This window comes from Polyergus mexicanus, unplaced genomic scaffold, assembly GCF_030449975.1.
Source record: "Polyergus mexicanus isolate NDT 795.1 unplaced genomic scaffold, iyPolMexi1.0 SCAF_2, whole genome shotgun sequence".
Lineage (NCBI taxonomy): Eukaryota > Metazoa > Arthropoda > Insecta > Hymenoptera > Formicidae > Polyergus > Polyergus mexicanus.
Window position 1 is genome coordinate 13,089,756 of NW_027223322.1, and position 27,302 is coordinate 13,117,057.

Consider the following 27,302-nt stretch of genomic DNA (forward strand, 5'->3'; position numbering starts at 1 on the left):
CTCCCGTGATTAATCGCGCGAGCCGCCCGTCGATCGTTGTCACGTGCGGCCGCACAAAACTCCCGCCCTCGAAGACAATTTATATACATCGTCGCCGCAGGTGGCGTATTGTCTCTGCTCTCTGTCGGAGCGAAGCCGACCTTGTCGGCGATTGGGCCGGTTGACCGACCGGGGATTCTTGCCGAGGATCTCATCTCCTCCAGAATAACTCGTATCTCCCGTTTTCGAGAGACGCACGGATACGCGGATCAGCTTTTCAGGGATTCGTGTCGGACACCGCGGGTGGGCACCATCGGCTTCGCGGCCTTAATAATTACCACACGAGGAACGAGGTCTTTATCGTGGGACAGCGTTCTTTCGAATCCTTCGACGAAGGATCGGGCACACCGTCGCACTCCTTTCGGCGCGTCTCCTCCTTTTCTTCTGGCGAAGATCACGAAATCGAGTCCGATCGAAATGCACGTCGAAGGATTTTACGTGAGAACATCGTGGATTTATAGGATACTCCCAGATCGATATTATCTGTCAGCGCGTATCATTTATATTAAATTATCATACTTTCACAACAATCGTATTTTCATTCGATTTATTACTTTTTAATTGTTTGTTTGGTAATATCGATCTTATATATCATGACGTTATATTTATCTCATTATCATAATTACGTTAGTTCTTTTTATGCTATTCTTATCGCGTAAACAAAAAGATAAGCCCACGAATGTTGCCTCACTTTCCCTTACGATACAATACGGAATGAAGAATCCTACACGGGTCATCCTTGTAAGTGGATATTTCCGAGTGGCACATCGGCTCTTCGAATGAGCGACGCAACGCGATGCAGTACGAGTGCGTGCGTTCGCTGAATCTCGACACAGCCACCTCGAGGTGTGTCCGTTTCCGCTTCGCTGGCGATACAAATACTAAACGCCTCGCCGCCAAAGAAGGAAACGAGGCGCGAAGGAATCAATGTAATGATCCTCGAGCCGTGAGCGACCGCAGCCAAATTTCTGCCGGCTGAATATCAGCTGTCCCGCGATAATCTCTCGTAAATGGTGCGAGTGCGCCGTCTATATCGGACCGTTCTAGCATCAAGTTACGGCAAGAGCATCGTTCGAAACGCTATCGGCTTGCAAGCTAATTAGAAGTCTCGAAGTGCGAACAGTGCTCGTTGGCACGTTGATCGTGTTGCTTCGAAACGAGCAAAAGCGCACCTAAAATGATCGCGATTTCGAACGTAGTTGAATAATAACGGCGAACGCGAATCGGAATCAGGCGTGTGTCATAATCGGCACGTAATCCCATCGGAAGGCACGTGCGAGGCCGATCGTTGTATCGGTATTGGTTGGCGATTCGAAAGAGAAGAAAAAAATAGAGCAATAATCATATCGAATCGAAAGATCGAAGGATATTCCTAATTTCACAACTCGCGACATTTTTTTTTTTTTTTTTTTTTAAATTGGTGAATTCGGAATTTTTATGATTATTATTAAAAAGTCGGTCATTGATGTAAGATCAAGGTAAATCGATAATCAGTATAAAAAGATAATGAGAGACGCGTCTGAGATTCTCTCCTGGAGCACATTCTCCACCCTCGGGCTTCTTATCGTCCACATAGACGCGAGCGCACGCTCTTCGCGTCGAGAGATAGCGGACGCTCGTTTCCGTTTCATTGATATTGAAATCACCGACGACCATTTGTGAGGGAGGCAAGGGGAGAAGAGTAGAGCCCGGCAGCGCCGTCTCGAAAAAACAAGCCACGATGACCCTCGAGGCGAGAGGAGCGGCTCGGAAGTAGACATCTCCGAGTGGTCCAGCGTCATCTACTTTTCTTGCCTTATAACCCTTACGACATACGATATCTCAGAAGATATCTCCCTCCGTCCGTCCTCTTGGATGCCACACGTATCGCAACCTATCTCACACACAAGCTACATATGTGCACCGGGGGTATAATACGACACGTAATCCCCGCGCGCGTCGCGAGATCTTTTCCCTCTGTGTCTCCTTCTTTCTCTCTGGCTCGAGAGGACTCTTCTCCGCGACCGACGAGAATGTTTACATTTGTCTCCTCCGGCAGAGCATCGCCGGACGCGCGCTTCGCACAAAGAGCGTTTTATAGTCTGGCGTCCTCCGGGCGCGATGGACGCAGAGAGAATTCCTCTCTCGTCACGGCGTGTCGCGGCCGGCGACAAAACACCCACAAAGCCCGCCTTGTTAATTACAGTCGGCGTGACCGACCCCCGCTTCCCCCCCCCCCCCCACCATCTGCATCCGGACCGCTGCCGCCGTCGTAATCACTACACCACCGAGCTTTCCGAATCTCGCAGAAAGGAGAAAAAAAACGCGACGTTGGTCATCGAATGGTCATCGCGATCGTCTTTCGTTGCGACGCGAAGGAATTTTTTTCATTGCGATCCAGCACGCAAGGAGACGGACGCAATGAATAATGTTCTCTTTGTTGCTACGTGAGATCTTGACGCGCTCACTGAATGCTCACTGTTCGAACGTGGTTGAAAATTTTTAATGTTTCGCAAATTTCGATTAATCTGCAAATGATCGAAAAAAGAAGAAAAAAGAATTTTATCATGATATCAAGACGTTTTTGACTATTTTTTATATATATATTTTTTTTTGCAACTTCTTTTCTTCCAATTTTTGACGAAATGAAGCTGTGGTAATTTATAACGAATTTCACAAAATGTAACATCGATCCGCGATCGACGAACCTTAGAGCTGCCAGGAAGAAGTCTATTCTCGGATTCGCGATCGTCACTCTCGCTTGTTTATACCGAGTGGGACGGAAATACAAGAGTGTCGCTGAGACGCGAAACATCTGTCGCGTCGGACCTGTCGACGTCGTCGCTCGCGTCGTCGTATTCCACCTAAACTATTTTCGCGTACTCCGCGATCGACGAACTGACAACTAGTGACAACTGCTCTCTCGCCATGCAAATTCGTCATTTTTTCCGTTTGCAAAGTATTCCGTGTTCAGTGAACCGATGCCCTAGAAATACAGCTCACCGTCCCCTCTTTCTCTTCATTTTTTACTTTAATAACACGAAGTCCACCAGAGAATATTTTTACTTGCGGTCGATGCACCTGATATCTCACACAGTGTCGCTTTGGCAACATTTAGACAGATAAGCAAACAAGTGAGATAACGCACACATGTTTCGACAAAAATATGTATGTTTTAAATGAGAAAAGAATACGTATAATCAATATACAGTATCACATCTTTTCCTTTTTTTTGTAGGATCTATATTGCTGTACTAGCATTTTAAAAGAGTTTAAAAAATGCACTGATCTTAAAAAATACATATCTGTCATTTTTTTTTTTTTTTTTTAAATAAAGGGTCACTCCTTATCATACGAGAATCCCGTTTATCTCTACAAATTTTATGAATTGGATGATCACCCGTAGATAAGAAATAATTCTTACATGCAAAGTACATGCACGAGAAATTCGTAGATCCGAATCAATGACGCCGATCATACAATTCGCGTTTCAGAGGACCCTAAGCGAATCGGACAATGACGTCGTTGTGGCCGGGATAAATCGAGAATACGTCGCTAGCGAGAAAACACCCCCGCGTGGCCAGCGACATTCGGAATCGGCCAAGAAAGAGGGAAAGGGAGAGGAAATCGAACGCCATCGTGACTCTAAACGACGCTCTGTCGCGCAGCTGGCACGAGACCATAATATTTTTCGAGTGTCGGGGAATCGAACGTGACCCCGGGTAAGCGTTCGCGATTTATTAAAAGATCCGCATCCGCGCGGCGCGACCCTGAACGCGTTTCTTCCTCGCGTGCTGAGGAGCGAATTTGTCGTCGTCGTCGTCGTCATCGTCGTCCTCGTCGTCCTCCTCGGCGAGAGAGAATCCCTCGGCGGTGCGCTCGACAAAACCGATCGTTACCCAAAGTGTCGCCTGGCGGGCTTGCGTGCAGGAATGTAATGTAAACCGGTCATTACCGCGACGCGATGTCACCCGCAGGAGGGTAATTTCGTCTGAAAAGTCCACTACGCGCCGAAGCGGTGACGAGGAACGAGAAGAGAGCCGCATTCTTGCTATTCGACGATCACGCCCCGCCGTCATACCTGCGGTCTCCTCTTTTCGCCACGTCGTTCGATCACGTCCTCGCCGCAAAATTATTTCGTACCACTTTCCACATAGACTGATGTATATAACCGGGCGCAATCTATACGCACGAAGTGCACAAAATGTTTTCGGGAGGAACATGCCGTGCTTTCAGAAAGCATCAGTCGGGTGATTTATACTTATAACAGTAAAAAAATTACGGATATCTGCGCAATGATATTATATATCCTAATGAGTTATATTTCTCTATATAAATAGATCGAAAGACACTTAAATAATAATAGGAAATTAAAAAATAGAAGCGGTTTGCGTATACACAGATTATTAAAAAAAATATATACTAAAATAATCCGATAAAGATCTTACTATTTTTCTTCGAGATACTCCATTTCTATAATTTCTATAAAAAGAGAAAATTTAAAATTTTACATCGTGGCTAAAACTACTAAAGTTAATCTTTCTCTGCGAGCAGCTGGTCGATTTTGCGGTGGAAATACAAGATCGCGACGGAGGATTTCGTTAATTTTTCTTTACCTTAGGCAATGACGGGGAAGATCCACATACTGAGGCACGCAGGTGTCTGTCTCCCCGGGCGGAAGCCGCCTTCGAAAATTAAACATCCGGCGCAATAATATTCTTAAACAACCACTTAACATCCGTTGGCGCGGCGGGCGACAACCCCCCCCCCACCCCCACCCCTCCCCTCCTGTTATGGAATCGCTATCGATAGCATCGTGTCGCACCTCCGATCGTCACAATGGAGACCGTTTCTCACCTTGCGGTCACCTCTCCATCCGGGGATGTGTCCTCCACGATCTCTCCCCCTCTTTTTACCCCCTCCCCCCCCCCCGCCTTTTATAGCCGCAGGACGCGTTCCGCGGTTGTGCGTGAGCAAACAGGATATCGCGCGGCCGCGTATCCTTGGGGTCCCGCGCAAACCTAATAATTGTAAAAATACACGCACACGGGATCTGCACAGTGTCTTCGCGAGCATAAAAGACGTCTCTCTTCTCCCTTTCCGCCGCGTCACGGCACTCGACGACCGCCGCGGATGGCGAAGAGCGAGAGAGAGAGAGAGAGAGAGAGAGAGAGAGAGAGAGAGAGAGAGAGAGAGAGAATGCGTTGACGAAAGTAGTGAAACACGACGTCGTTTTCGTGGATGCAATTGGAAAAAAGAGGGCCATGTGCACGGTACGTGTACTCAGGACACTCGCCATTCTCTATTACTACTCGAAGAAATTGAATTTAGGATTCGCGTGCGTGTCTCGGCAAGTTCCTCACCGTACGAAAACTTAACGATTCCCCGAGAGAACTTTCTCAAATTGATCGGACTCGATGCTCGATCGTCGAGAGCAGTCACATAATTTATTGATCGGAAAGCAAAAAAAAAAAAAAGCTGACGGTCCACGAGATCGCCGACTGAATTTTAACTTTAAAGAAACGCATCTTGGACGATCTTTGATGTTGACGATGCAGGGAGCGCCTCTCAGAGAAGCGAGATGTGCGGTGAGAAAAAAAAAGGAAAATACGGCAAAATCGATACAAATTGGGAATGCGATGACGTGGCGCGTTTTCGCGGACGAGGATCATCGTCGGAGCGTCGGGAAAATAACAACGATCCCAATTATCGGCTCGTTTTGCCAATTTGCCCGCGTGGCCTTCATTATAAAGGCCGCGCCGATCGGCTCGATGGAAACAATGGCACCCAATGGATGTCAGAGATAATACAAATAACCGAGACCGGTGAAAGTACTGTTTAGTCCGTAATTTTCTTCACAGCGCGACCACATCGGAAGGCGGAGCACAGTCACACCTTCCAGCTCGTGTTCTCTTTTCGCCTCTTCGCCTCGCGCCTATCCTCCCCGGGGGCTGCCATTCTCGATTTCATTTTTCAACAGACAGGCGCGATTTCCTACCGCACCGAACCAACATACTGAAAGTCATCCTCGCACATTGTTTTTATAAGGAAACCCTCCTGTCATCGTCGCCGGACTCCAGAAGAGGGGAAGAAGCCCGGCGTGACGGGATCTCTCGCAGGAAATTCGAGCTGTCCGCGCGGAAAGAGAGCACTAAACCATCTAAACTCGTCCATTACACTGGCAAGAACGCGTCGTTCACCAGATATCACTGTCGATCATGTGTTTGCGTATGTAATTTGTAAGAAAATGCGATTGTAATGAATATTGAAGAGGGAGAGAGAGAGAGAAAGAGAGAAAATCATTTTTTAAAAATTATTTTAAGGAAAAGATATGATCAACGAAATATTTTAGGATAATTAAAGAATTGACGGTATTTTTTTAAGAAATCAAAATATTATATTTGACGGTAATATAGAATATAAATGACGATTTGTAAAGAAAATTATATAATTATCTAGCTTCTAGTAAGATGTATTCGAAAATTTTGACTTAGGGTTTTTATTTTAATGCTATATTATATATAATTATAGCATTCCAAATAAACTTTTTAAATGCAAGGAAACATATATCGCGAAATTACGACTTGGCGCTTCTCTCACCGGAAAGATCGAAGAGACGATGAAGAGGTAGGTCCCTCGCCCACCCTGTTTCTCTTTCGAAGAATGCAGGTAAAGATGCCGATCTTTCGAACACAATACACTTCCCAGCGACCTGTAAGTTATTATTACTGGTTTGCCATTGTCCGGCTGTCAACAATTAGTTTAGATGATGCTTCAATATCCCACCGGACAATACCACCTGAGGCCCGCAGTTTATTTTTGGTATTCGGTGGAATATAACACGGCCGCAGAGCGAATAATAATTTTCATCTTGGTTCATCTTCTTGCGTAAGATTCGCACCGAAGGATTTCAAGTGTTCGAACAGCGATCGAGACATATCCGTACGAAGCAGCGGGAAAGATACGTCGAGTTTGTGTAATATTTATATATAAAAACGCAAAAGAACTGTAAAAGCAATAAAGATAGCGATAAGGATAGCGTGATAAATTAATACGACAAATATTAAAAATTTGAAACATCGCTAGCGAAGCATCACTCATCTCGTATTCGAAAAAAATCAGTCGCGTGCTTGCGTTTCTCTCAAAATCATATTACAAAAGGCGCTCCGCGTTTTTCCGCTCTCGCAATTCCGCATCCGCTTTCTTTTTGGCGGCGGCGGCAAAAGACAACAACTTCAAACGACAAAAGACGGGGGTTGGAGGGGGTCGCGTCCCCATTCCCGATCTTTAGGATCCCGCAGGAAGGAGAGACAGCGAGCGCGCGAGTGTAGGGGCACGCAAGGATGATACAAAATATTAATATTGCGCGCGTTTCCCTCATAACTCACGGGTCGCTGAGCGCGTTACGCACGCTCGACGGCGTCTATATCCCAAGGGAGCGCGGCGTCCTAGGATGAGCAGGATATCGCCGGGGAGGAAGCGAGAGAATGGAGAGGAGGAGAGGGGGGGGAGGCTGGGAGCGTGTGTCTTTGTACTTTTAAAGGCTCAAGGACCGCTTTCGGGCGCGGTCCATTGTGGCATCCTCGGGCCACGAATCGCCATGGAAGACGCATGTGTTCGCTGCTAGCGGACGCGAAGTTTACGATGGAAAAATCTCCCCCTCTGTCTCCCGCGTTCTCTTTCCCTTTCGTCGGTCCCATTATGCCCTGACATAACTCGTCAAAAATATTGTGATTGGTCGACCATTGAATATGACGTTACCTGGCCCGATTCTCGGGGCCTCGGTGACGACAATGGAGTCTAGGAAGCGACGCTCGTTTGCTAAACCAGGCGGATCGTGAATCTCTCTCCTTTTTACGGAGGAAAAAGAGAGAGATAGTGAGAAAGGAAAGGAACGGAGGGGGAAGTCAAAAATATGATATTTTCCCTGCTCGATGCGCGACGTGTCTCTGGAATTTCATACGGTTCTCGCGTACAATAGCCACGCTTGTTCGGCATGCTCGGCAAAATGTTTTTGACGATGATGAAGTTGGACGTGCGGAACAGCAAAAGAGGAGAAAATATGTCGGTATACAATATTCTGTTTTCTCTTAAGATTACATTTGTTATATGTAATGTCGAGTTTCGATGATTTCTTTCTGGCAAGGAGCCACTTGGAAGTACGCTTTCTTAACTGCTGATTTTTTCGTACGTTGGTTACTATTATAGTGTATAATATTGTCACTGTAAACTTTTATTTTATTGCTTTTAATTTGAGAAAAACGTTTGAGAAAAAGAGAGATAAAAAAATTATATATTGTATATACATACTATTGTATATACATCATTTTTTTTTTTTTTTTAATTCCCCTCTATGTGTGTAAAATTTTTTAAACCTCTCTTTTTACTAGAATATATGTGTATATGTATATATACACACATACATACTACGGTAAGGATTGCAGAAATAAAATTTACTGTCCTTGCAAAAGCGACGTTATCACGATTCCTGAGCAATTTAAGACGTCCCTTTGTGACTTAGCTCCCTTCCGGCAAAGTATCCGAAATCTTGAACTTGAGATGCTGGAAGACGCCGTCTTTCACTCGGTCTTAGACTACGAAGTCAAACTCCTTGCGCCCACGTATCAAGCCTAGCCGTTAGCTGTGCAGCCCTTTGCCGGGCCTTTAGGGTTGCCGCGATGATGTTGCAAATTTAATCATCTGCATACTTGGCGATTACACGGTACGCCGATCACAGGGAAGTCGTCGGGCGCGCCTCCCGGCGGTTATCCGTAGGTTCGTCCGAACTCCGTTTACGGTTTAGGGTACATACTCTCTGCATCTGTGGACAGTAATGGCCCTGTCCGTCTCCTCGCTTCTATGCGCCCTTCCTTTATACATCTCTGTCGCTCTTTCGGCTGCAACATGTATCGCGTATATGTGCACGCGACGATGTATTTACATACTCGAATTGATTTAATATCCGAATCCGGCTGTACTTCGCGGCTGGTTTTAGCTTCACTTTCCTGTGTTTACTTAGGCGGAGGTATACTTAGAGTCCGGAGGAAAATCTGACAGTTCACTCCAAGTGAAGCATAGCTTCACTATGTAACTTTCTTTATGTAACGGTCTTTGCCAGAGTCCTAGTTCACTTCTGGTATTTATACCGTTGTTCAATTTCGCGAGACCATTCTTCTATTATGTATTCTGTGAATCTTCCGTTTAAGAATTAATGTTTTTTTTTTTTTTTTTTTTTTTTTTTTTTTTTTTTTTTACGTTCCGTCAATCTCTCGCAAAGCTCGGACTTTATTGAAGACGTTAAATATGCACTCTTCGTCATTCGAAATTGCTAAAAGTCATCGGCTCTCTGGGTCAGGCACAGCGTTCGTGTTCGCGTATATCGCTCGGAAGAGCGCGGTCGATATCATAGGACCGGGGGAGGGTGGGGGGGGGGTCACAAAGGGTGGAAAAAAGGGCGCGGTAATTGCCGGCGGCGTTACAGTTCTGGCCGTCCGGCCAGGGCGAGTCGTATCGCTCCGTCTGCATTTGGCAAATGAAAACTTAACGAGGTTTGCTGGAAAATTTCTGCCCGGTGGTACGCGACTCCTCTCCCCACGGACGCGCTTCAAAGTGACACGTGCCATGCAACGTCCTCGCCCTCTCCTGTTTATCTCCCCGCCCGCCCTCCTTGAACATTCATTCCCTTCGTCTCCCCGATCTCTAAGTCAAACGGTCGTCGCATCGCTCTCGACATCGGATACATTTCGATGGTACCGGTGCACCCCCTTCTTCTCTTCTACTACGAACCGGCGGGCATTTTCGATCCCGCGCTTACGTTCCCGCGCCACCCCCGAGGGTCATCCCTGATACCAATCAACAGAAGCATTCCCACGTAATTGGTTTTTACGTAATGTTAAGCAGCCCGAGAGGTTGCGCTGCGCCGGACTCCGTATATTTGTTTTCCGTCGAGGTGAACTCGCGATATTTGGCCGCTAGTGGCAGGATCAAAGCCTCCGGATCGGCGGAATTAATTAAACAGACGATCCTCCTACGGAACTTCCTTGCTTTTTTCGAGCGCACACCGACATCCGCGTACGCATTGGTATCCGCCACCGAAAGAGAGATAGATCCGATCGCATTGGCAAGTACAAGTTTTACGTACGCCCGAATGGGCTCGAAAATCGTTTGAGGATGCATCGAGGAATTGCGCCCTTGCATTTTTCTCCTCTTACCCTCCGTCAGACGTTACAACCGCGCTCTCAATTTCACGACGAGTCTTTGCGAGGAAAGAAGTCGATATTTTTATCTCGCTCATCGATTGACGAAGAATAAGAATTGAAAATACGTGTATCGTTTTACAATAATAATTGATATTCATCTGTATGATAAATTTATATCAAAAATTGAATCACTAAATCTTAATTCTTGGTTTTTATTATGATATAATATATATATATATATATATATATATGAATTAAAAATTATATCTTCTTTGTTTATAACAAGGAATGAAAAGTCTAATTGAATTAATTATTTTAAATAATAATCGATAACAGATTTTTATTACATTGGACACCATAATTTCGTAGAATTAATTAATAACGTTGCGTGAGAATTAACGCGTATAAAAATTGCTCGCTGTCATATTTTCATGGATAATTCGGCGAAAAAGCCGTAAAATTTATATCTTCCGCTTGAAGCCTTATCTGCTTACGCGCGCGATAGGTCGAATTACCGCGAAACGAGAGGAGGAAAGAGAGAAAAAAAGGCCAGAGGTACCTCGATAAAATTCCATTGTACCCGCTCGGCGGCGTTTTAAGCCTCTCGTTCTGCTTCCTGCCGTTCTTCCCTCTCTCTCGGGTTCCCGGCGAACCCTCTTGTCGCTTGTTGTCACGGACCTTTATTAGCCCACCCCGCGAGGATAAGGGCGACTTTTTTATTTCCCCACGACTTGACATCCGTCGATCTCTCTTTCGCATCTACCACTTGTTGCTCGCCCGACCCGCCGCTTCTTGCCGCGACACCAGCCACCCTCTCTCGTTTCCCAGCCTTCTTTTGTCATCCCCCATCGACGACATCGCGTTGTAATCTCTCCGGCTAAACTCGGAAAAATCTCTATATTCATAAATATCAGCACAGCTTTGAGGAATATTTTATTGTACGCGCACCCGGATTAAGTCTAGCAAAGTTCGGTAATACTTTTAAAAAAATATTTTCCGAATACACAAAAATATATATAATAACGCGTATCGGAAATTATAATAATACATAATCAAAATACATAACACGAAAATTGTTTCACCCTTTCGCTCACAAAATTTTTACGAGGATGCTGCACGTGTAGCGCGAAGCGTTTTTAATTTCGTTGACGTAACGCTCGCTGGTTTCACGTTTTTAATATCATTATCGGGCACGAGTAATGCGTGGAATGCTTTGTGTCCGCATAACCACCCTCGCGCCGCGACTTTTCCGAGTTTATAAAATTCGCGCTCATCCCAGTCAATGATACGCGCACGATATTTCGATTCGAAGTTACATTATCCGCCGCGCTAGCACAAAATTTGCGACTTATAATTTCTTTTTCGGCACGTCGGAGGGGGCATTATTTTCAATATGATCCGCGCACCGCGGAAAGGACCGTCATTCGTATTGTCGTTTCGTGCGCATGCTGAATTCCTGTCTTGAGAGTGATGATATTACTGGATGGGAAACATAAACCAGGACTTTTCAAAAGCAACAAGAATCTATCGGTAAAATCGGTTTTTTTTTTCCCCAATTAGATTTTATCCGAAGAATATTAATAATTAATAATATATATTACGTGAAATGGCGTATTATCAGAAGTTGAACATAAATATACCATTAAATATAATTATTATATATTATATAAATAATGCAAAATACTTTATTGTGGCATAAACGTTATGATTTATTGTATCATAATATAATCCCTTTATTAATTGTCTAAAAATTGCATCGCATTTACTTTGATATTGTAAATCATTTATTTGATATGTTGAATAACTCGAACTTAATAATTACATATTAACTACTTATTAATTAAATTAATTTGATTAATAACTGTTTATAATAATTTTTCTTGACGAAAAAAATATACTGACATGCACGAGGATACTCGAACGGAATGAGAGCCGCTGAATCAAAACCGCAAACCACGGGCCAATGTAATGAGATTTAAATTACTGTGGGACTGTGACATAGTGTGCTTTTTACGAATCGTTACCTGCGCGACTCTCATCTCCCGTGGCCAATTAAGGATGGAAATTCGATTTGGAATCTCGTCCCGAAATAATCGATTACTGTTGGACGCAACGGTGCTTATTCCAATTTTCTTAAACGACTAACGACAAAATACCGCCGAAGAAATCATCTTCCGAACGTATAATAATACATGTCGCACATAAAAAAAAAAAGGTGAGAACGGCGGAATTTTTGATGAAACTTTTTTTGTTTCAAAAGTACTTTTTATATTAGAAAAATAAAACTCTCATCAAGTAGCGACATTTAGAGTTACGATAAAAATATCGACTTGAGAATTGATAAATATATTTAATTCACGTATATATATGCACGCGTTTCTGATTTATATCACATTTACATGTCGGATAGATTCGTCGCGTTTAGAATAAAAAGCGCCATGAGAACTCGCGAGTTGTCCACACGAAAAAGTGATACCTTCGAAAAAGTTCTCCGCCGTTGCGTCTCGAATTCCGAAACTGGCACATAATGCGCGCGTAAACTCACCGCGGGCAGGTCGCGGAAGAGAGAAGGAGACGCATTAAAAGTCAATTTGTCAAGGAAACGATCGCCGGTGTCTCCTCAAGGTGTTGCGGAGCGCGCGCGCGCGCGCACGCGAAGAAACGAACGAATGACACGGCGGCCTACCTGCGTTACCGCAGCGTGTTATATTCCACCAGGCAAACCGGGCACCGCAACCGGCCTTTTTCCGCCTGGCGCTTTTTGTCAATCAATTAAAGCGCATTCGCCGCAATTTAGAACGCATTAAGACGCCCCGCGGCAACATTCCGCGCGTTTCTCCCATCGTCGTCGTTGTCGTCGTCGTCATCTTCGCCTTCGTCTTCGACGATCTCGCTTCGTATAGAAAATACTCTCGCCGAGAGAGAGAGAGAGAGCAAAAACTCGGCGAAACGTGTCACGGATAGAACGGCGAACGATCGAAGACTATAGTGGAGAAGTAATCTGCACTCTATTGGCGAACTCCGTTCGATTGATTCCTAAATATCTTTACGGATAATTAACAGTAATATATTTAATTCGATCCCAACAAGATTTATTCTGAACGTTTTATAACATGCTTGATAAGCATAGGTAAATTATTGTCTCTCTGTTTCTCTTTTTCTCGCTTTTTCTCTTTTTCTCTGTTTTGCGGTTAACAATTAATTTAAATAAGAATTTTAATATAATATTGAACTAAAGAGAGAGATCGGACATTAATTTCATATTAAGAAAATTTATTTATTACTATTTTATAAAAATTATAAGAAGCAAATCATAGAGAACGTGTAATTGAATAAAACGATACGAAAATATGACGAGTTAGACATTTGTTCGTTTTCATGTTTGCCAGAAATTATATTTTTATTATTACGATTTCTGGCACACGAAATATTTTATGGGCAGATATTCTAACGTATGCGCTGGATAAATTTGTTGGGACGGTAATAGAGGAGAGGTGCAAGACGAGTAATTTCGTACGGCGTTATTACGAACATGCGCCGGATCGTAGGCAAGAGAGGCCTCCTGGCGGAGAGGAGCTCCTGGAGCAGGACCTGTCATTACCGAAATCTATATTTAATGCCGCCGCGGCAACACTTTTAATCCCGGCATTATCTGATTATCGCGTCCTCACGAGAGAAGAAGGAACGAGCGACGCCTTCTCCACGGTCGCGATCGAATCTCGGGCTGTCTGGCGAGGGAACCCTTCCATACTCGACGACGAAAAGCCATGGAGGATTTTCTACGGTTTATAGATCGCATCTTTCTTTCTCGTGACCTCCGCTAAAATCTCCGCCGTGTCTATATTATCTGACCGCCGTGATCTGCCGACGGAGGCTGCGGTCCGTACATTGATTTCGATAGTTATCAACCGCCTCTTCTCCTTCTCTCTCTCTCTCTCTCTCTCTCTCTCTCTCTCTCTCTCTTCGCCACTCTCGCTCAAAACCACGCACTACGAAAAGCCTGCGCAAAGAGTCATGGAACAGTATAATTTTGGTAATTAATGATAATGATGTACGATAATGGAAATAATAATTCGGCGATATGTGAGAGTTAATGAGAAATTATTTAACAAATTTAGTTATAATAATTTATAATCGTTATAGGGTAATATCGTTTATTCTCTTCTATATTTAGAATGTACGAATTAATTCCACGTAATCAATGAAAAGATATGGAAGAATATCTAACAATATTAAAGTATTTATTGTCAAAATTTATTGTTAGCATAAAATGATATCACTCACGCATGTGTATATAATAACGGGTACGTATCAAGACAAACTTACTCGGAGAGCAAATAAAGGAAGCTTTGCCGATCCAATCGTTTTTTTTTCGGGTCGAAATCATTTTTCGCGTTGCTGCACGTCTACGCCTCGACTAGGTCACGGATTCGATCTTCGTGCGCATCCTCACACCGGCGAACAATTATCACCAGTCGTCGGTTTTGCCAGAGGCGGAGGAGGGGGGGAGGGGGGTGGGGAGCGCGCTCATCGACCGCGCTGTCAGACGACAAAGACGACAACGACGATGGCGACGACGATCGTGACGATGACGAGAACGACGAACGAGCCCGCAGACGTCTCCCACGGTGGCTGATGTCAGAAGACGTGCGCGACAAAGTACGTGTCACGCCACTCCCGGTTCGTTTGAATTAATTGCCGGGACATCTCTCGCTTCCACCCTCCTCGTATCCCGTCATCGCCGGGTCCGCCGATTTCATCACACTCGAGTCTTTTGATCCGTTTCTTCCCGTCTTCTTCTCTCTTCCTTCGTCGTCTCGCCGCTCTTTTACTTACTCCTTCTTGCTGAATCCAATACTGGCATCGTCATCTCGCCTGGAATGAGACCCGTCTTGTTGCAAGCGGAACGACACCGATGCACCTGGTATTTTACAGCCTTGACTCGTCCCGCTCAAGTTTTGCATTGCATGGGAATAGCTCGTGGGAAGTGACAGAAAAAGAACTGACGTTAATCAGATCCCCCGCCCCGCTCCTCTCCTTTCAATCGAAAGATATTCTCATCGACCGCATTTTCTTCGAAATGCGAAAGTTCAATAAACGAGAATTATAAGCGCGTATTACTTAATATATATGGAGAAAATGTAATGATACATAGCGAAGAGATTTATTTAGAGACGGCCATTTATTATGGAGACGATAGATTTATTCTTCTTTACTAAACTGCGAGATACTCTCTGAAGAAAATATAGTTCAAATTTTGACAGATATACCAAATATTTTATAGTACATCAGAAGATTTTCAACAATTTTATATATTTATTATATTAATCTTACATCGTAAAAGTGCCTAAAATTTATCCAAGTTTACTTAAAAATTTATTTAAATATTGTTTATATCCCTTCATCTCTAGTGTTTTTCAAAAAGTACAAAAAAAAACAAAAAAACACCGAGATTCAATCCTGGATCTCGCAATGCGCTTAAATCGAAACTCGCACGTATCTAAAATAATTACCATCCGCTTCGTTAGATCCGTGCTCGTTGACGAACATCGTAAAAGCTTCTTTATCTTCACGATCGCGATTTAATATCTGCCTATACGCGGGCGCGCACGAGCGAAGCGAAAATGTCAACGAGCGACTTGACGGCGTTAATCTTTGCGATCTGCCTTCCCCCCCCCCCCTCCTAAAAAAACCGAGGTTCTCTCGAGGTCGACAGGTCTCACATAATGCTCCGTGCGACAAAGAGCACGACTTTTCGTCCCCCGTCTTTCACACCGCGAAGGGTTCCATTGACCGGGGATAATCCTGTTACGCTTTTATGGATCGTTGACGATGTCACCGGTTCGGTATTGCCGATACCTCGAACAATACTAAGACCATCGACAATAGAACCTGTCGGTCAGCGGTCCGGAAACTGTCACCGGAGTGTGTCGTCGGTTGGTGCGTTTCGGTCGGCTTACGCGGTCGAACCCGGACAATGTCGGGGACAGATCCGGGATCGGATCCGATCCCGAACAATGACGCGCGCGTGTCTTGTTGCGTGTCGTCGACCGCAAACGATCGATGGTGGCTCTGCGACAAGTGCCAATTTTCGCGGATTATCCGATGTAGAATAAAGATTTTTCTTCCTCCGTGTCTTCCGCGTGCGGACACGCGATCGCCACCGGACAGGTATCACGAGGAGAGACACCTACGACCCACCTCCGCCTTTCTGCGCGGATACAACAACCGCCATTGTATCCTCTGTCGTCGTCGTCGCGCGTGGGTCGTTCGTGTCGAGCTCGCGAAAGCAGGATTTCATCAAACGCGTGAGCTCGCGCGCTGATTAACGTGTGGCGCGTGGCCGAGCGCCTCCCACGTCCACGTTGCGTCACACAGTTTAATGCCCGTACCTGTTGAGGCAGTTATACCCTGCTGGGTTTTACGACAATTTACATGTAATTAGTACTGTACGAAATGTCTCGAAAAATCACTGTGTAAACATTCTTTTAACTTAAGATTCTTTGACCAGTTCTTTGAATCGAAGTTTACTGAACTTTGTTATACTAAAAGAAACTTTTAGAAATTAAAAAGACACTTTAGATTATTTTTTTTCTTTACTATGTACATAATACGATGAGATTAGATAAAGTTAAATTATATGTATTTTCTTACATATCATACACTTACATGCGCTTAATGTATTAATGCACACGCTTTTCTTTTTGTTTCAGGTAAGTGGAGATACGAATAACGTTGTCGATGATTTACAGTCGAACAGCAGGTCAGTGGTCAGGTCAGTGAAAAGAAAAAAAAAAAAAAAAACCGCGGAGGATAAAGCCAAAAACTGCGTTGTATTAATATTTAGTGAAAAAAGTATGTTTCTTCATACTCTTTAAAAACAAACAGATTTCTCTCTTATAATTTTATATTGATTATTATCAGTAGTTATGATCAAGCTTCGTAAAATATTCAAGCTTTAAAAAAAAATGATATTTGCGCGGAGTTCGAAACTCGTTTATCATCTGATAGGGGCATGAAGAGAGAAAAGAAGGAAGAACTTACGCGAAAAAAATTCTGCGAACAATGTTTAAATTTGCTACTCAGTCGAGGAGTTACGTAACGGCAAAAATCGATCCGCTGGTCGATCGGTAACGACGCGGATATGGTGCCGATGCGAGAAGGCGTGACCGATCACGGCCAGCCTTGGCACTCGTAATTTATGCGGGATTTGTCATTGCGGGTCAGCAAGATTGGAGACCCGAGATCGAGTCGACGCTCGATCGCCCGCCGAATATATCTCTCTCACTCTTTCTCTCTTTCTCTTTCTTGCGGTTCTTTCACCAGCATCCGCGTCACGGCGACGAGACTCGTCACGCCTATCCTCGAAAATGGAAGAGCGGGATAATTAGCCATCGGATTGTGTTGGTTAATGCATCCTTTTGTCTCCGCTCAGCGTGTTATCTGATTACAGCCGGTAGCCCTTATACAACTCGCTGACTGGCTCACTTCGGTGAGATAAGAACGACTGATATGTCCAAGCGGCGGAAAAGTCTCTTGAAAGAAAGATCTTTGCCGTGACGCAACTCAGAGAGAAGAAAGAGAGAGAGAGAGAGAGAGAGAGAGAGAGAGAGAGAGAGAGAGCAGTTAAACAACAGAGCATTAAAATCGAAAATATAAAAATATATTCTCCTGCAACAAAAAATAGATACATTTGAAATAAATTTATACTTAAAACTAATAATAGAAATAACAAACAAACATCGCCAAAGAGATTGCGTTTATCTTCCGGAATATATGAATAATCATTCATTCTTGAAGATGAATATCACAGGTGAGCGAACGTTTGCGAAACATTTCACGCTGATTTATGCCTTTGTTCCTCCGAAATAGAGGAAACGCTAATTATAAATTAGTCTTTTCTCGCGTTTACACCTGGGTATAATTGCGAATGCCTCTTGTTTGACTCAACGAAACGTTCAGCCTGGTCAACTTTGTGTCTTCTTTCCTGTTTGCCAATCACCAACGCGTAAGGTCGTTCTTCGGAGCTTGCCGGAGTGACCACACCCACGCAACAGTACCTCCGGTTTATTTATGATTCCGCATGCTCATTGCGTACGTATCGCTGCACTGGCTCGCGCGATCAAACGGTATTCTTGCACGGGATGTGCGTTTCTTCGTTAGATTCGGGGGCGGAACGAAAGCGCGCCGCAAACAGGTCGGCGATTTAATCTGGCATTGCTCCGAGTATTTAGAAGCTAGCAATCATCTTTCTCGATCGCAGTCAGTGATTTCACCGTCGGGAACATCGCGATAAAATTTATTTGTTCAAAGTCCGATCGGAAGCATATTTTTGGCGCAACGCTCATTGTTTAGATTTTAGATCGATTCGATCTATCGTCTTAGCAGATTTATTCTTATTTTGCGACACAACTGTCCTTGCATTTAAGAAAGTACAAGTTAATACGTATTTCAATATGTCTTAAATTATAATAGGAAATGTCAAGGAACTTGACCTGATAATACTTTACTTTCACGGAATCGATCGCAAAGAAATATCTGCATCGCGAATGCAGATTTAATTACACCGCTATCTCATCGCGCAGATTATCGATCTATCGAAATATCCAGCATTATCTCTCAATCTGTGTCATTTGCACGAACGATCTCTCATGACTGTCTCGTTGGATAAAGAATCAATTACTTTTCTCGACGAGCGCGTTCCCCTTTCCGTGATTTATACGCGACGATCACTCTAAGGATCGACGATCTCCACCGATAGATCGAAGGTTGAGCGGAATTTAATGCGTCATACATCACATTGACCTATCATTAACATGAAGCGATTATCGGCGTTTACGCGACCGACAGAACGGCGAAAGCGGCACTCGGATCGACGCTCGCTCGCCATTCGTTTGTGTGCAAAATAGCTAACTATTTATCGGCAGCTTTATCTGATCGCATCAATCGACTATCGCCGTGACTAATTCCGAAGAATTAATCCCGCGCGATGGAATTAATATACCGCGAGAAGAGCCAAACTCGTGTAAATGGAGGGAAAAGCGCTGCTTTTATACAAACGCCCGTTCGCGCGAGAGAAATATTTCTAATCGAATTGGAATCATATTCGGACACTGACAGCTCGTACATGATATTTCGAAAAATAAAAGTTTATCTATATGTTATTTTCTCCAAATGCAACGATACGCCGTAAAAGACAATTTCTGCTTATAATATAGTTTATTGAAGCTTCTATATTCTCTATATCTACAGTGTGTAGTCATCACTATACAGCTCGCGTACTCTTCCCTACTATATTCAATATTTTTCTCGAACGGACTATTTAATCGTTTAACGATCAACGAATAGAATTAATCGTATGACGGATTGCACTCTTCAAAGATACATAATGATCGATGTAATGAAAGTGTTTTCTCCAACGATCGCATCGTTTCACAGCGTCAGCATCCACGAACATTCCGTTTTTAGCCCGCAGGGTCCATTCCCTTAGATATGTAATCGGCGACACGTAGCAGAGACATTTATCCCACGACACCGGCGTATGTCATTAATCGCGATCGCGACGTACTATCGTTCTGAGATATAGCTCTCAAGATGCCAGACGATACGACATTCTATCACCGATATATCGATTTATCCTCGCCTTTCACCACCGTGCGTCACCTTACGCCATTCTTCGACAGAAATCACGATCTCTTCTTTACAACTATTCGTTTTGAATTAACACACATACCGATTCTGTGCCGTGAAAATATTCTAACGGTGCCGTAATAACATACAATTAACTCTCTCAACCTCTTAATCATAAAAATGCCTCGAGTTCGAACAAAATAATAAGCTGAAAACTGTAGTATAAATACTACATTGATAACGAACAAATGGAAAAAATATAATTTTTTTTTATTTCATAATATCTAAAGCTATCGAAAACAAATTGAGGAAAATTAATTCATGCTTAGAAAGATCAGGGCTTGATAATCGATGGTATTTTCTTTTCTTAATGCTTAAATATGTAGGTTATTTTAAAAAGTGTTTCTTTATTATTACTATTGCTTCTAATAAATGATTTTCGTCAAAAATCCACGCGAATGAAATATAATATGTATCTCACGAGAGAGAAATAATTTATTAGAAAAATCAAGCAATTTATTACACTCGTAGTTCACGATAAATCGAATTCTTGTCTCTATTACTTATTCTCTTTATCTATTTCACTATACAGTAAGCTTCAGCGATCACGAGGAACGCTCAGACTACGGGCTTCGGGCTTAAAATGATTATAGAAAATTCATGCAGATCGCGAGGCTATTGCCCTGCTTCTGAAACAACGATAGATGTCAGAGAAGGAATGAAACACGGCTGTATCATCCACGGTTTGAAATACAGTTACGAGTTGTCGCGTGAATTCGCGTTCTTAAAAATTTGAATCATATTTAAATTAATCAAGAGTTAAGAGGACTCGACTCTTTGTTGCCACAACATTTGTCACGCGCTTTGTCCAAGAAGAAATTTAAAAGAGATGAAAGGAGACAGTTGTATGTATGATTGCGATTATGAGAAGAAACATACGATCAATTTAACGATTGAGAGAGTGGAAGTTATTCGTATGTTTACTTTTTATTTATTTCGATCTCCTAAACGCATTCTTCAAGCTTCGCGATTTTCTCTCGAATCACTCTGCGTATCATTTCCAGTCACGCATCCTATTTCGTTTCGCGCAGATCTAGCGCACGAGGTGCATTTGTCCGTTCGAGATAGAGAGGCGCGGCGCAACTCTTCGAATGGGATCGTCGTAGGAGAGATTCGCGGAGAAAGAAAGAGGGGCTAAGGAGAGAGATAGGTTGGAAAGCGGCCCTGTTTCTGGAACCGCGGCGCGGCAACGCGCGTTCGAAGCCGCAACAGGAGCGTAAACGATGCAGAGTCATCGTTTCTCTCTCTCTCTCTCTCTCTCTCTCTCTCTCTCTCTCTGCGCCCGGAGCCGCCACCGCCGCCGCCCAGTCGGGATGGATGCCGTAATATTAGCATGACAAAGAGACGCTGGGACGCCTTCTCCTCGCTTCTGCTTATACACCGAGGGGCCGCTGCCTCTCAATTCAAATGCGATGGGCGTATGCTATGCTAATATTCTGATCCACCGGCGTTAATGCATTATCAAACGCGGCGAGGTGCATCCGCGTCCTGGCTGGCTGCTGGCTGGTTGAGCGCATCTAGTCGCGGACGCTCCGTCAACGTCGTACATGCGCGTGTGGACGCACGGGTGTCGTCCCGGAATCGCACGGGGTTGACGTCTCAGTTATCGCCTTTCCGCCAGTTTTCTCGAATGCGGATCCAAGCGGAAGGATTTATCGACGAGAACGTTTCTCTTCCCCAACACAAATCAATTAACGTTGAAGCACTCAGACAGCGTTAATTGATTTCTCGTAAAGGAGCAACGTCTCGAGCCCGATTTTATTGCGCGCTTCTTGGCTTCTTCTCATTTGGCTCGGAAACATCAAGGCTTTTAACATTGTAATTTTATTTGGCAAGAAAAAACATATCTCCCGATGATGAAATATTTTAAATAGTATCTGCAGAGACATGTTCCCTTCATTCTCGATGCTTTAAGTTTTTTTTTTTTTTTTTTTTTTTACAAGGCGCTCGCAGAACGTTGTTCAATTTCTTTTTAAACATTTACACATAGTAGCCAATTTTATAATTACGCAGGAAGTCACGGAACAAATCTCGTTTAGCCGATTGTATTGTGAAAGATTCTGTTCTAAACTTCCCGACATTATCTGAAAGATAAAAATCTTTAGTTTCTCGCGGATTGGTCAAGACCAAATCGTTTGATCGGAATGACTCAAAGGAAATTACAGGGCAACCTTTATAGCTAATTAATGCAGGGGCCTATTGGGATCGTCGGAGATGAAGTTACAAGATTTTAATTAAGTCATTACATTTTTAACAAATTGATATTATTATTTATGTAAATATTTAGGATATAAAAAAAAATAAATATTCATATCCTACTGTCGTTTTTAAGAAATTTCCAACTTTTAATTATCGTAAGAAACTGCAGTACGGGAGTATACGCATATATAAATCTACTCGGCAGACTTTCGATTAATTCCGAATGCATGTTTATTTGATAAACAAAGCAAATTTCATCGCATTTTCTCGTGAGATCTCATTCGATTGAAAAATTTTTATATCATAGTTCCATCAAGAGATCAGAGCACAGGTGTACGGGATTTTTTTTTTTTTTTTTAACGTAAATTACTGCACGAGAAGGATATCCTGTCATTCGTTCTCCCGACATGACGCTTCCACGCGAGCCCCATTTCAATTTTTACGGTGCGTCGAACGCATAACCCGCGTCGCGACGCTCCCCTGCGTACGCGCGCGACTCTCTGGCCACGAGCGGAGTCCCTTCGACCACAATGGAGCTCGACGCCACCCCCGCGTCGCCGTTTCGCATAAAAGGCGAAAAATCGAGGGGTGCGTCACGTCGGTATTGTGTACGTTGTCGCTGCGGGTACGTGTGCGGCCGACAGCGACGGCGCGTCGCGAATTCCGGCTATATCTCTGTCACTGAATTATTCACTTACACGTGTTCATCGCGGGGGACGGAAAAAGAGAAAGAGGAGAAGAGAATACGCGCGAAAATAACGGCTGCAAATGGAGAGGAGCAACGGGTACGAATTAACGAGAGTTAAAAAAACGCGAAAGAGAGTACAGTTGATTAAACTACAGTGAAATAGTTTCTATAGTATCATTGTAATTATGAAATATGTATCATGTATATAATATCATGAATATAATTAGAATAAAAATAAATAATGAGCTAAGAAAATAATGGAAGGACGGAAATATTAAGAAAAAATATCTATAACAGAGAAATTAAAAAAATCTTCTCGAAGCATTGTAATAAAAATAAAACGTGAGAGCTACATGAATCATGAGCATCCGTTTAAATTATAACGAAACGGAAAAACAAAATTTTGCAATATATAAGTGACAAGACCAAGGTACATGCTCATAACGAAGAGACCAACTTACGGACAGGGGAGCAAATAGGGATGAGAGAAAGAGAGAAAGAGAGATAGAGAGAGAGAGAGAGAGAGAGAGAGAGAGAGAGAGAGAGAGAGAGAGAGAGAGAGAGAGAAGGAGAATGAAGGCGTCGCGACGTCCCAACAATGGCAAGCCGGCACGCTCACGCGGTTCCCAACAATGGCAAAGCGCGGCGCATTGTCAAACTGGTGTCAACTGTCAACCGGTCGTTCCACGAGGCGACAGACCGAGGGAATCTTAGAACGGAGGACGGGCCGGGACCGGGACGTCGTCGCGAGACGCGCGATCGGAAACGGAGCGTGAATCGGAGATCGCTCGACCATTATAAACGACGGATATTCTAGAACAGAATAGCGATGATATACAAACGGGAATGTATTTAGATTCTCTTTCAGACATGTCTCATATGCAAGAGAGAAATATCATATTCCGAAGAAGATCGAGTATCGAAGAAATAAATATAGAGATAGAGTATAAAGTATAAAATTATTTTTTTAGACTTATATAAAATCAAAATTGATACATAATTATTGCTCGTGAATTTCACCCATCTGAATTAAATAGTAATTTATAACGCTATAACTTTTTATTTTATTATTTTTTTTTTTAATTTGCGAGTACATTAATTTTTAAATTACAACGTTTTCATGCATGTCCGTAAACATTGACAATATTCAAGAAAGTATCATCGAAAACAGACGTTTGTATCATATGAAATTTTACATCTCTTTTCGCTGATACTTGTACTGTCTTCTAATTGACTACAATGTGTTTTCAAATTTTCCATCGACCTCTCTAACCCATTTCGCGCAATTTGGTGGAACAAGCACACGAAAGTTTGTCGTTTTTTATTTATTGCCGCATCATTCACTTTGGAGAAGATCTATTTATTGCTTGGAAGGTCGAGGTCGAAAAACAAGTAGGAACCGTGAGCTTGGATGTTCATCGGCGACTATTTTCTCGGATATTTACAGTGTGGTCCTTAAAATTCTGGAAAAGCCGTAAAACCACAAAACGCGACACGCATCGGGATTCACCTCGCCACCAATCTGGTGAAGAATAGGAACGAGTTTATGATGGCGAGAGCTACACAGAACCGAAGACGGCGACGATCGATCCCTTTTCCGATGCACCGCGTACACCAACAGGTACGCAATTCCGACCGAATTTATCCTGCCGTCTACTTTACACCATCCTTCGAAATACGTTCTTTTCCGAGACTATATGAGTCAGCAATCTTTGAGGCAACAATAAAACGGAAAGCGAACTTGGCGACCCACCACTGTCATCGGCGATAATCTAATTAGAGCCAAATTGTACCTTCGAGCGACATGTCCGAGAGAAGCCGCTTTTCAAATTCTTCGACAGCATTTATTCAATCTCGCGCATAGTCGCTAATTATTAATTTCTTTGCGGAGTTAAAATAGAACTAGCTTGTTTTACATTGATATTTTTTATAATTATATTTTACAAGGTACAATGATTTAATTTTGCAAAAAATTTAGAAAAATACATTCTGAAAAATATTCACCATCTTAATGCTCGATCTTAAACAATAATATCAAGATACAAGAGACGATAATCTTGTTTGAAAAAATTTACTTCAAATTGAACAAGAAATTTATCTTTAAAATTAATATTGAATATACATATTTCGAAATTTCATTGTGTTTATCCCACAGGTTTTTTTCTTCTCTGTGTTTGGAAAAGCAAATCGCGTGGCATTTGACGCAGCGCGTATCGATAAATACGCTAGATTATTGCGTATCGAATATCCGAGTATCGAGTATGGGCGGCGCATCTGCGTGTGAATGAGCTCCGAACGTGTCGGAAAGACCTTCGGCTACGATCTATCGCACGTGTTATTCATAGGTCATCGTCGATCGTCGGTCGTGACTCACGGATGGATCGTCCCTGGCAGCAACATTCAGGAGAATTTTCTCTCTCGCTCGGTGCCACCGCTCAAGACCGACTCTCTGTCTCCGTAACCTTTACTTTTTCTCACCTGGCTTATTCCACGCGTACATATACGTATACATGCACGCATAACTGGGAAGGTATCTCGACAGCACGCGCGCGCGCTTACGCTTAGCATATTAAATTGCAGGCCGGTTTGCGGCCCGATGACGCGAATAATCGACGAGTTATATTATTATACGCAATGTATATCATTATCCTAACGCATAAATCTGCCGGCAATAATGTCGGATGACAACACGTGCCGCATATTTAACACAAGTTTACGATACACACGCTTCCAGCTCGGAAAACGTATCGCTTTATAATCTGTAAATATGTCACCAGAGATTGAGACGGGTAAACTTGTCATTTAACAGGTGGGAGAGAATCAAGAGTAATAAAATAGATAAAATTTACTAAAATTATTATATTTAATATAATATATATATTTTTTGTGACGTTTAAACGCTAATGAAAATTGATAGAAAAATCCATCATCGAAATTGAATTATCTCATATTTATTGATATCTCGCATTAAATTAATTTTACTTTATTATCTATAAATTAATAGAAAATTCGTAGATTCATAGATACAAAAAAGAAAATGCGATAGAATTTCTCGGTTAAAATTTTGCAGACTTATTTGATATTGTTGTCAACAAACAGCTGATCTATAGTTTCGTAACTCGGACAAGAACAACAGAGAACACGTTCGGCATATGATTGTAGTGTCACGTGACGCTTACAGGGTATCAATTTTCCCATGAAAATTACACCTATCACACATTCGCGACGATATGAAAATATGTTAAGGAGTTATGATCTCTACGCGAAACAGTTGGACTTTATCTCGCGAGATACCACAGTGAACAGTTTCGGATTATTTATTTTATTCGATCGTGATTTATAGTATTAACACGAGCGTATATATATACATTTTGAATATGCCGCGTTCATCTGTTTGCAGCAACATCGGGGTTCGCGTGATGCATATTTTTCATGAAGTCGACACCTTCCGTGACGCGCGCGAGAGTTCGCAGCCCTTTTGCGAACATGTCCATCTCCTCGATACTCGTAAAGCGATCTTATTTTTTACGACTTCCCTCCGCCCTCCCCCAGCTTTCCTCCACATCAAGAGCGATTAGCGGAAGGAAGCGAAGTGAAAATCGAAAGGCTCTCTTCTCTTTCGTTCCGCGAAGAACGAAGCGCCGTCACGATTCGCCTTCGTTACGGAACCTGACGAACTTCCGAAGCACTTCGACCTCCTTTAGTCATGAAGCCGCGGCTATGCAAAATGAGAAACGTCAGACTCGTCAGAGGACGTTCTCTTCGTTGCTCTTAAACTTGTTAATTGAAGATTGTTATTGTAACGGTGCTACAGCTCCGCTTGCCTTCGTTCGAAACTTTACAGTCGACGAAGTGAAATTTAAGATCTTCAAAAGTGAAGTGTGTAATAGACCCATTTCATGGATGCATTTTATAAAGATTGTTGCTCTCGAATTTTTACGCTACCATTTGCCATTTTCTTAATTCGGATTGAAAAATTTAAAGTAAAGATGAAAAGACAATTAATAACATATACGATTGCAAAATAACGAATTATGAAGTGAATTAAAGAAATGCAAATTGAACATCAATGTGCAAAAAGGAAGGATTTATAATTTCCATTTTTATATGTCCAATAAAGTTCATGGAATTCGTAAAAATCACCGATAACTAAATGTAAAAATTATTTAAATTAAAAATGACTATTTAATGACTATATGTGGTTCTGTAAATTAAACATTCTTACCGTTTTTTTTTTTTTTTAATTTGTAGCATATCTCAACATGATAATAATTCGTCATGTAGCTCTATGCGCACGTCGGATACTTATACAGAATCGCGAAATATCTCATGAATGGATCCTAATTTATGCGATTTGCTTTACGATTTTCTTTGTTCTTTAGAGTTATCGTAGCTCGAGGAATCCGAATTCACTTGTACGTAAATATATTCGTCGAATTATGTCAAACAATACGATACGACTATTAAAAACTCTATGATATTTGCCTATCGACCCAGCTTGGTGATTT

The 27,302-nt window shown here is 42.7% G+C and overlaps 1 protein-coding gene across 2 annotated transcripts in view; it reads left to right on the forward strand.

Moving 5' to 3' along the window:
• Nucleotides 1-27,302, forward strand: part of LOC138940713 (uncharacterized) — a 171,235-nt gene that overhangs the window by 128,526 nt on the left and 15,407 nt on the right. Inside the window, exon 4 of one of the 2 annotated variants that reach the window (XM_070309890.1) lies at nt 16,931-17,005. The exons of the other annotated variant lie outside the window; for it this stretch is intronic. Within the exon in view, the coding sequence (XP_070165991.1) occupies nt 16,931-16,950 (20 nt within the window). The 3' untranslated portion in view covers nt 16,951-17,005. Of the gene's footprint in view, nt 1-16,930; nt 17,006-27,302 lie in introns of those variants that run through there. 2 annotated transcript variants of the gene reach the window in all.